General features: G+C 47.0%; 1 protein-coding gene across 1 annotated transcript in view; it reads left to right on the forward strand.

Annotated features, from left to right (window-relative positions):
* Positions 1 to 7036: 7036 nt before the first annotated feature.
* NOM1 (nucleolar protein with MIF4G domain 1) overlaps positions 7037 to 11470 on the forward strand; it is a 33747-nt gene continuing 29313 nt past the window's right edge. The window contains exon 1 of the mRNA XM_012654151.1: positions 7037 to 7114. Within this exon, the coding sequence (XP_012509605.1) occupies positions 7037 to 7114 (78 nt within the window). The remainder of the gene's footprint in view (positions 7115 to 11470) is intronic.

An 11470-nucleotide genomic window follows, 5' to 3' on the forward strand; every position in this document is an offset into this window, starting at 1 on the left:
ATTATAATTTGGGAGCTCCAAGACGTTTCTAACTGTGGTAGATTTTAAGGTAATTATGTGTCTCTTCAGTAATGTATTTGCTATCAACTTACTGCATAAAAGGCTTCCTTGTGAATTCAAGATTATTTGTAGATTTATAGCCCTTCAAGTGAAAAGAGGGTTTTTCAGTACTTCCGATTTCCAACGTCTGGTGACTCTTCCATTTGCCATTAATAATGCCACCTGCAGAAGTCTCCTTCCTATAAATCCAGCCTGACATTCCTATAATGCACAGCTCCAAAGAGTGCACCGAGGCAAGAAGTAATGTCCGTGTGAGTTATATCAAGCCAGCACGTGGAGAAACATTCATCCTGCGATTTATGAATTGGGAATGCTCCCAGAACACGTTTTGGTATTCTAAATAGATGTGGGTGTTTTTATATTACATGGCTGTCTTGATAAATGTTTATTGTGGGTGCTGTGAAAACTGCTGATTTGAAAAAATATTTTTGTGATCACGTTTTTGGTCTTCCTCTAATTTTTACTACTCACATTATCAAAATTGTATGCCTCCATCACCACAAAGGTGTTTTGTGGTTTATATTCAATGTGAAGACTGTGGATGGCATCACTTGTGACCTCAGAGTTTGACTTACCCTGTAACTATGCTCAGCCCCTCAATGTCGGTATACCTCTTGGCTGCTGCCTGGCTTCAGACTGCTTTGGTAGCAGAAATCCAGTTACAAATAGTATATTATATTACATTATAATGTTATGTTGTGTTACTTTATGTTATCTTGTGTTACACTACTCTATATCACTTTATGTTGTATAGTGTTGTGTTGTGTTGCATTATGTTACATTGTTATGTTATACTATCTGACACCACAGACCTATAACAATCGTGTCTGAATTATGCTGTAGATAACTGAGGATGGAGTAAGTATTGGGGCTGAATGATACGTATTGTCCACACTGTCTAAATTCACTGGATCATTGCCATTCTCTCAGTTTCTGTCTTACGACTTTATCATTAAAACGTAGGTTTTGATTTTTCATTCGGTTGTTTTAAAAGTTAAAGGCTGAGACCTCAAAACCTACCCAGCCTCCTGCCTTCAGGTGTGTGTGTGTGTGTGTGTGTGTGTGTGTGTGTGTTCTCGTAGATCTCAGGGAACAGAGATTCTACAACCGATCTTAGTAACAGTCCTAACGTTTCAGCTCCTGGCATCATCAGACTTTATTAATACAGTTGTTAAAGCTGGCGATGCTCTTACTTCCTCTCTTACGTAGTATATTTAATTCTTCTAGCAATGATGTCTGTGTAGCTTAGCTCCTGGTATGAGTCTGGGGGTGGAATTTAATCTGAGATTTAAATAATAATTACAAGGAAAAGTATATAAATAAACATATAGCATTTTTAAGTCACTGATTCAATTTCTACAGTTAGATCATTTAAAAGAAACCATGCACCATTCTTTTTCTGAAAGACTTGTTTCAGAAACATTAGAAAGATTAAGTCAGATTAATTTCAGAATTAGCAGAGATAAGCTTTCTTCTGAAATCATGAGTATTCCATTCTAATTAAAATCAAATGTGGTTAATTCCCTTTAGGCATGCTATGATAATAAATAGTAGGGGAGGTGAATATCCTTGATCCTTGTCAATAATTAAGTTGGTTGGCTTCTAAAGTGTAGTGTCTAACATTGTAAAATCCCCAATCTTCTACTTCTGTCTCATTAGCAGAAATAAATAGGCTGGTGTTAGGCACACAGACTAATAGAGGAATTCAGTATCGTTCAAGGTCAGGCCAAAGGAGGTTCAGGGCTCTTGTTGATTGGCAATTATTTGTTTAGCATCGTTTTCCGCTTCCCAAAAAGAGAGTGAGAAAAAGTGATGAGATCAGCGCTCCACACAGCTACACAACCCAGTGACCTGGTCATTCACTGCGGGGCAGAGGCGGGAGTCGGTTCCCCAGAGTGCTGCCAGCCTGGCAAAGCGCTTCCTCCCGCTTCCCTGCAGGTGGACAGGGCCGTCGGGGGTGGCAGCTGTCCGTGTAGTGTGGGCCATGACCCCAGCCAGGCCCACGCTCTCCTCTCCCAGTGCTTCTGGGCAGAGGCCGGGCATAAACCCCACAGATGTGCGCATGCCCCTCACACTCTCTTCCTTGTATTTACAGAGTCAAGACAGACATTCCTCCATTTGCTAACGATCGCCCACTCCTACTCCTGCAGGAGAGGAAAATCAAGTCTGCTTCGTAAGTAAACAGTCACACTCACCTGGTCTGTCCTGGGAAATTGTTCTGAAATTGTTCTTTCTTCATATACTAAATAGAATGACCAAGAATCCTGTTTGGGGGTGAAGAAGACGTCCACATTCACTCCCTTTTTTCCTTTCTGGCTTTCATCCACTCGTTTAGCTCACTAGGATTGACTTTACCTAGGAACTGAGACCATATACGTAAATAAAGCTTGTAAGTAAATACTTACATAAATACATACATACAGAACAATTCTTACAGGTTTCAGCTGTCTTATGCTTATACTTTGGGAAGAGAGACAAATATAGTTAGCTAATTAGTTAAAATGCCAGGTACTTGGCAAATGCTACATAGATAATTAAACAGGACAGTGCAATGAGGAGCAGGTTGGCACTAAGCAGGACCCGCAGGAGAACCCCGCCAGGCAGAGGGAGGACAGCGCATTGGCCAGGGAGCCCCGCCTGGAGGAGCGCCCCGACCAGCAGCACAGGTGACCCAGGCCCGGTGTCTCCTGGCCCACACCTTGAACAGGAGGTGTCCCAGGTGGGCTCACTCCTCCCTCAGATCAAACAGCAATTCTGCCAACAATACCAGGCAAGGCTGGCAGTGCTGGCAAGGGACTGACTGGGTGCTCAGTGACACTAAGTGGCCAGGGCATCACACCGCCTTCTCCCGCCTGGAGGAACGGAGCGACAGGAGACTGCAGTAGGAGGGGAACGCAGCGCGACACGCACCTGGCCCAGGAAGCACCCAGGCCCGTCCCACGTAAGAATGCCAGGTGGCTTGGCCTTAGGAAGCTCCTTGTGTCCCTCAGGTGGCACCAGCAGGGACCAGTGGGTGCCCCAGCAGCACCAGACAGAACAAGCAGACCCCAAGTAGTTGCATGAAGGCTCCAGTAGGACTCAAGTGCCCCTGACGCCTGAACCCCTTTCCTGGGCCTGTCTTGGTCAACTGCTTCCGAGTGCTGCCTCTCCAATGCCGCTGGTACTTAGATCCGGGCGCTCTGCAGAGTCTACAAGAGCTGCTGCCGCCCACGGTCCTGGCACCTTGCCGCGGAAGGAAGAAACCTGACCAACGAGACAGACGCCTTTAAGTCTTTCTCTAAGTGTCAGCGCCCGGGCAGTCGCATCCATTGGCTGTGCTGCAATTAGGTGCCCACTCTAGCTGCCGCAGGTAGGCGGAGGGAATGGGTATCTGCCCTCTTGCCTTCAGAATGGGTGGTGAGGCCCTGCTCTCCACCCTTGTTGGGATCAAGCAGCCGTCACAACTAACACACACTTCAGATGCCCTGGGAGGCGCCGTGCACCTCTCGGACACCGGCGCCTTCGCCTTTCCTCGGGAAAGTCTAGTCCCCCCGAGCCAGCGTGGACCCCCTAAGCAGAGCAGAATCCTTTGACCACCCCCGGAAAAACTGGATTTAATGGTATGCGAAGGAGAAGAGGGTCCATCACACCCTCTCCCAACACACCCCTGCCCTTTCGCTTTTTTTCCTGCTTCCTCTAGAATAAGGCATAGGTTCTGCAAGAGATTTTTGTAAGGTGTCAGCCAACTTTAAGCCTTTAAAAATTCTATTTGTAAACCTTGAAGACATTATTCGAAGTGAAACAAGCCAGATGCAAGAAGACAAATACTGCCTGATTCCACTTATATGAAGTCCCCAGAATAACCAAATTCATGGAGAAAGGAGAGTGGGGGCTGCCAGGGGCTGGGGGAGGTAAAAGGGGGAGTTACTGCTTAATGGGAACAGAGTTTCAGTTGGGGAAGATGAAAAGCGTTCTAGATTCACACAGTGGTGACGGCTGCACAACAGTAAGAATGTACTTAATGTCACTGAACAGTATACTTAAAAATGGTTAAAATGGCAAATTTTTTGTTATGTATATTACCACAATAAAAAAAACTTGCAGGCCAGGCACGGTGGGTCACGCCTATAATCCCAGCACTCTGGGATGCCCAGGTAGGAGGATCGCTTGAGCTCAGGACTTTGAGACCATCCTGAGCAAGAGCGAGACCCTGTCTCTACAAAAAACATAAAAAATCAGCCAGGTGTGCTGGCGTGTGCCTGTAGTCCCAGCTACTTGGAAGGCTGAGGTAGGAGGATCGTTTGAGCCCAGGAGTTGGAGGTTGCAGTGAGCTATGATGATGCCACTGCACTCTAGCCAAGGTGACAGAGTAAGACTCTGTCTCCAAAATATATATATAGATATATATATATATATATTGCAAAAACATCTTTCTGTAACATACAAAACTAATTCTAACACCTAACTGATTGGAAAGGAGACATGCGAAGGAGCTGAACTGTTCCTGAACTTGCGGGTTAGAACAGCCTGCTGTGTCTCGGGCGAGAGGGCTGAGACCCAGAAGGAGCGACCACAGAGGACCCGGCATGGGCCTTCCTTCCTCCACTGGCCTTTAGCGTTAGCGAGGGTCTAAGTGTGTGGGGTGGAGGAGTCTGTGTGTGTCTGTGCTGTGCACGTATCTCTGCTGGTGGATCCTGCTGGTTTGCGTTACCTAGGGCAGGCTGAGGAGAGGAAGGAGACTTCTGGAACAGGTAACTATAAACTAATTGAATATATTAATATGTCTAAATAATCAATGTGTTAATCCCCAAAGGAGTTCATGGTCCACAAAGGCTTAGAATAAGCCGCCCAGGCACTGGCCACATGCTGGCAGGCTCACCCAGGGACGTCAGGTCCTACTCAGAGCCACGTGCTGTTCGTCTTGCTGGGCAGGCATGTGGAAGGCGGCGGTTGGTAGGCATAGGTGCTGTGGGGACACCGGCAGGACCATGTCTCCGTGATACATCAAGCACACGCACACCCTTCCCTTGGGCGCGTGCCTCCAGGCAGCCCCGTGACGGCAGTTAGTGTCCCAGAGAGACCTGCACGCAGGAAAACGGGCTGGTCTTAAACGAGACCCAACTACCCTGGCTCTGTGATCATTTCACTGTGCATTAAATAAACTAGAATTCTGTTTTCATCACCACTTTATGAACTTGGCTACTATGTATCGGTCCCTGAACTTAATTGCTGTAAGTCTTCACTGAAATCCAGTTTCTGAACCTGTGAAGCGAAGGGCAAGAGTCTGAATTGTGAAAATTTCACCAAGCTTATAAGTGTGACCCTGGGAGGCTTCCTAGTCCAACCCGCTGGCCCTAACCTAGGCAGAGGCAGGCCCCGGACCCAGCACCTGAGCCTGCAAGGAGCTGGCACTCAGCAGGTGACCTGTCAAAGGAACAGGAGCAGGGCTCCAAGGAAGACACCTAGCGTGGGTTTCCTCTGCCTCCCCTGGATAATTCTGGGGACATGAGCGACGCGCCCTGGATTTCCACAGCCCCCGCCCCCCACTGGCCTCTCTCAGACCATCCTGGTGGAACCTGCCAGCATTCGTGGTCCAGCCCGGCCCCCCTCCCCACCCACACCCTTTCTTCCCAGTTTTTTTGCTAAAGCTCATTGTCATCCTGTATGTGGCTCTCTTTGTATTCACTTGCACATAGAGGTAATGCCACAAATAAAACACTAAACAGTAGAGTTTCAGAGAGAAAAATAGCATCCAGAATATTCCACACCATGTAAATCTTCTGGAAAAGTGGAAGAGACAATCGTGGAAGTGTTATTATTAATATTGAATTTAGACCACATTTTAAAATGTCAAGTTTGTATGTGATTGTGAGATGTATATAAACTGAGGAATTATTATAATTCTATCATAATTTACTGCTTTACCAAAATAAACTGGTAAGATAAATATTGCTAGCTTATGCCCAGTTGACTAATATGACCCAAATAGAAATAAAATATTGGATGAGCTTGAGATGCCAAGATTAAACTAGATTAGTGACAGAATCTCAATGTTCTGTTTCGATGTAATTAAAGTGATGATTTAATGTGTTTTTGGCTCAGAATCATTGTAAGAGGTTGTTTTGTAATAACATAGAAATGAATACACACTTGTCCAAGCGGCAGAGGAATAAAAGGTTGTAATATTTTTGAGTTCTCCTGGCAGGGTAATCCATTCTCATCAATCTCACCCTCTGCAGGAGAACGTAAGGATGTTTTTCTTCCAATCATTCACAGTCATTATTTAATGTAGAGTAACAGCCACAGTCTTCATTAATATATTAACCTGTGGCTCAAAAAGGCCTCGCAGTAAACCAGCGGACAACTCCTCATGGCAGGTTTATATCACAGGGCTTGGAGACATTAACCATCTGGAATACTGACCTCTGGGACAAGCCTAATGTTAATACCCAATATAAGAAGTCGAGCCAGCAGAGAAAGAGGAATTCAAGCACCCCAGCTCATGGAGGCCACTTATTGCTATTCAGGAGGAAATGGTTAAAAATACATATGATATGACCATAAAATGGAATCTTTCACAACTTCAGAAAGAATTAGGTGGATCTATATGTTGCAAAATGGAACAAGCGCTAATATATAGAAAAAAATGGAGAGTCTAAGTAATTAGTGTTTATTTGCTCAGCATTCTGGCATTAAGGGGTCCCTAGAGAAACAGCTGACTCCTGGCCTGATCATCCAAAGCAAAACCCACCCGAAGCTCAGACTAAACACAGAGCACAGCTTCTTAATGTCCCCAGCTTTGAGTCATAGACTCTCGTAAAAGTGTAACTAGCTTGTAAAGCATGCGTCTGTGGATTCTGTTTCTTTGTTTCCAAATAACTCGCAGTGCAAGGCATTTCACATTATAAGCCCAGAAAAAATATTTGTTGGCAATGAAACCAGTTCTAAGCGGTCGCTGAGTTCATTCCCATGCATCAGAGCAGATGCCACCTTAGACATGGGGCAGTCACCTGAGCGGGCTGTGGGGGACGTGGCCACCGACTCACAGGCGCTCTATATTCTCGTTAAAGCACCAGTGGGTAAGAGCATTCCACAGTCCGCCCTCGGTGCTTCTGCAAACCTCACGCTCAGGAATAGCTCTCTAGGGCCAGCCACATCCCTATCATTTGAGGCTACTCTTGCTGCTGTTTACGCAGTAAACATGCAGACCCGTGAGCACTGGCGTCGAGCAGCACGTAACTGAAGTGTTCCACACAATGAGAACCCAGCATAGTTTCCGCTTTCGTGGGTGACGGGGCAGCTGCACACCCCCACCCAGTTACGCTTTCATCAGAGCCGGTCCGCACCCATCCGGGGGTGCAGGGCAGTGTGGCTGTCAGGGACGGGCGACGGGGGCCTGGGAACAGTGCGGAGCCACAGCTGGACACTTCACCACTGACAGCTCTGCTCCAGGAACACGGGCAAAGGGCCGGCGTCCCACCTGCTCGGTGGCACAGTGACGACGCCCACTGCATGGGTTGTTGAGAGGAGTAAATGCGAAAGTCATTGAGAACACTCACCCCTGCCTGGCACACAGGGAATGCTCAGTAAATAATAGCTGTCACTGTTCCTGTTGCTATTTCGAAGAGAAGAAAGAAATTCTGCAAAGCTGAGCAGTCTGAGGATGGTTTCCGGCCACTCCTCCTCAGCCACTGGTTCCTCCTCATCCCGTGACCTCCTAGCACCCAGCGCCTCAGGGCTCACCCCAGGCGGGTTTTCCACCTGCACTCCCTCTCAGGGACAGCCATCCCATCCCCAGTCTGGGTTTAAATGTCACCCACCAGCTGATGACTTCTCCTGCCCAAACCACTCCCCCAAAACCCAAACTTTATCCCACTGTTCATTTGACATCTCAACTCGAATGTTTGATTAACACCTGGGGGCCTTCAACAGGACTGTCCCCAGGAGACCCAAGGACTCAAATTCCAATTCCTAGAGCAGGAACCGGCAGGGGTGGGGCCGTCTTCCTACCCTTCACCCAGCGGGAAGGGCTGCACTCCAGCCCAACTTCCCGTCGGACCTGTGGCTCTTTTCTCCATGCCAAGGCTGTACCAGGCAAGGTGCTCTCTTGGCGTTCATCATCGGTCATCGATGGGGCTGGGTAGGTGGTCTTCCCAGACAGCCCCTGCAAACTGCGGGCCCAAGTCCTGATGGCGTGGGGCCAAACTGGCCTGACTGCTTTCTCCCTGAGGGACCCGCCTCTCATCTGCTAGGTGACATTGTGATAAAGGTGAAAGGTGGATTAAAAGCTCTGGATCTATATAGAGGTCGTAAAATCTCACCCATAGACAGCTCCTGTCAAGGGATTCATATGCCAGACATAGACCAGCAAACGCTGTGAGGAGTCCTCCAATACAGTGCTCCCCGCCAACTGCTCTGTAAAGCACCAGTGAAAAGTATCGCTAGTTGAAAAGTATTTTCATAATTTCAGTATTAAATACACAATTTACTCAAATAGAATAAACTTTTAGGATAATTACCTGAGAAATGATGTATTAGACTTGCCTTGTTTTCCAGGATAAAATCCTTATAATAACTACTGCTGTGTAACCAACCCCAGTTAGGTAGATGCTGGAGACTTTTACTACTGAGTGGTCAGGGTTAAAATGTCATAGCTAGTAATGCTACACGGTTTGTAATCAGAGAAATGTCTTCATCATGGCACAATCCAGCTATTTCCAGCTCACCAGAAAGAAGACAAAATAAGCCCATGTGTCTTGGTAGATGCTCATTCTTTGAATACCCATAAAAATTGCACTCTGCAAGACAGAGCAGCATGCGTGTTCCGTGGTCCTCAGACGGGCAGCAGACAGCTGGATCAGGAGTCGTGCTAGGACTGTCCCCAAGGTGAGGGAACTTTCAGATCCACACTCAATCTCTCCACCAGGAAGGATCACTTTCCTGGTGACAGAAAGATTAATCATGCATTTCACAAAGGAGATACGAAGTTCAGTAATGTGAGACCTTGATTTACAATGGTCTTCTGATTTATGCTGTGTATTTTTAAACCATATTATTTAAAACAGTTAATTTCAAAGGCACTGTTTGTTGCTAAAGACCTACTCTATGCCAACAAGAAAAATACTGTATTCTGTCTACATCTTCCCAGTCCCCATGACAGGTCCAACCTCTAACAAAACTGTTTGTCGGATGATAAATATTGCTTTTCTTCTAGTTATTATTTCTTTGTCTTGTTTGTTTCTGATGCAGTTTAAATGTCACAGAAGCCCGCATAAGAACAATACTTGCCTGGGTGCTGTGGTTCATGCATGTAATCTCGGCACTTTGGGAGGCTGAGGTGGGAGGACTGCTTGAGGCCAGAAGTTCAAAACCAGCCTGGGCAACATAGCCAGACCTAGCTACTTGGGAGGCTGAGGCAGGAGGACCATTTGAACCTAGGAGTTTGAGTTCAAGCTTACAGCGAGCTGTGATGATGCCACTGCACTCCAGTCTGGGCAACAGAGTGAGACTCTGTCTCAAAAAAAAAAAAAGAACCAAAAAAACAAAAAGAACAATACTTAATAGTAACAGCTTTTGCTGGGTGAATATATATTTTTTTTAACTTTTTCTTTTTTTAAGAGACAGGGTCTTGCTTTGTTGCCCCAGCTGGAGAGCAGCAGTACAGTCATGGCTCACTGCAGCCTCAAGCTCCTGGCCCCAAGGCATCTCCTGCCTCAGTCACTGGACTTGCAGGCGGAGCCATCACACCTGGCTTAAAGGATAAGTATTTTTGAAGAGGCCCTTTCCCATCTGGCACAACTGACACCCTTTGGGAAGCCTTTACCTTTCAGGAAGCACTTGTGAGCGGCTCGGTCAAGCCCTAGGGTGCAGAAAGGCGGGCATACAGCCAGCACCCTCCCTTCATGGGTGAGGAAACTGACTTGTCCCAAACCGCACAATGGAGTGAGGTGGGGACTCCTGTGCAGGCTTTCGTCACCTGTGTTCTTGGTTAGGCAGGTATTTACGGAGCCCACTATTCTACTTCTATGCCACACCCGCGGCTGCCTCCTGGGATTTGGGGGGCATTTGGACTTTTTAAAAAAGCTTAGAACAGTGCCTGGCTCATAGTAAACACACGATAAATGTTCTTCCTTATTGTGATTGACACAGAATGATTAATTCTATCCAAGTTCACTATATGCTAAATACGGTTAGTACAAGACAAAATACAAGACCATACAACACTAAATACGGTAGTATAAGCAAATAATATTTTAAAGGACCTGTTAAACTTTTCTGAAGAATTTACAATGTTGCACTGTAAATAATTAAAATAATCAGAATATGCACAAAATTTCGCATATGAACCTGGACATCCAAATAACTAGACCAGGGATTCCCAACTTTGGGAATTTTTGTAAAAAGTTAAAATATCTCCAGTTTAATCAACCAACAAAGACGTGTTTTCTGAAGGCCTTTATGTCAGGCCCTCAGGATACAGTTGTGAGCGTGGCGGGAGTGACACTAGGCAAGGAGAGGCTCAGGGCAGTTCCAGAAGAGAGGCCGGTGCATGGGGTTGCGGCGAGAGCGCGTGCTGAGCGTGCGGGCGGGCGGGAGCCTGCCAGCAGCCGGGTCAGCACTAAGTGGGCGGTGTCTTGGGGGACAAGCAGCAGATGCAGCGATGGGTGTCCAGGGGTCTGAGGGGACAAGGGAGCCACATGACACAGGTAACAGTGCCATCTGCCACCGTCCCTGCCCCTCGTTCTGGGGAATTCCTCTCTCTGCTTTCCAATCACAATTTCCGCTTCCCGACCCCACAAGCCAGGGACCCTCCCCGAGTTGCCATCTTCACAACCGACCTTCCCTCCTGGGCACAGGCAGGGCTTCAGGAAAACAGAGAGAATGGTGTCGAAGTCAAAATAAAAATGTAGAGACAAATCTCTAAATGTAATGTTGTATTTGGGAAGAAAGAATTGCAATTTGGGGCATACATGCAGACCAAGTGGTCTTTGGTATGTCCGAAAAACAAAGAGAAGGTTGAAGGTTTTAGCAAAAGGAAAACATTACGTATTGCTCTTTGAGAAAGTTCCTTGGCGCTAGTAAGGCTCTGGGGGCTGGCAGGTTCCCACTGGTGGGCGACAGCAGTGGGGAAACCAGCGCTAAGTTGCAGCAAGTTGTCTCAGCAGCTGCAGCTGCCACTGGTCTCGGGTCACAGCAGGCAGTTCCAGCAGCCTGACTCAGAGAGCCGCGAGGCCGGAGCAGCGTGTGCGTCCTGCATGCTTCCCCCGGCTTCCAGACTCTGACGTAGTCAAGTGCGACAAGAATGACCCAATTCCTGTGATCAACGTTCACAACAGAATACGATTCCTCCACCCTCCTTTTTTCCCAAAACCGTGTGTGTGTAAGAAAGAATCTTACACTGAGGAAGGAGGAAATCAAGTTTGCATTTAGA

Source organism: Propithecus coquereli, unplaced genomic scaffold (genome assembly GCF_000956105.1).
Source record: "Propithecus coquereli isolate 6110/MARCELLA unplaced genomic scaffold, Pcoq_1.0 Scaffold439, whole genome shotgun sequence".
In the NCBI taxonomy this organism is placed as follows: domain Eukaryota; kingdom Metazoa; phylum Chordata; class Mammalia; order Primates; family Indriidae; genus Propithecus; species Propithecus coquereli.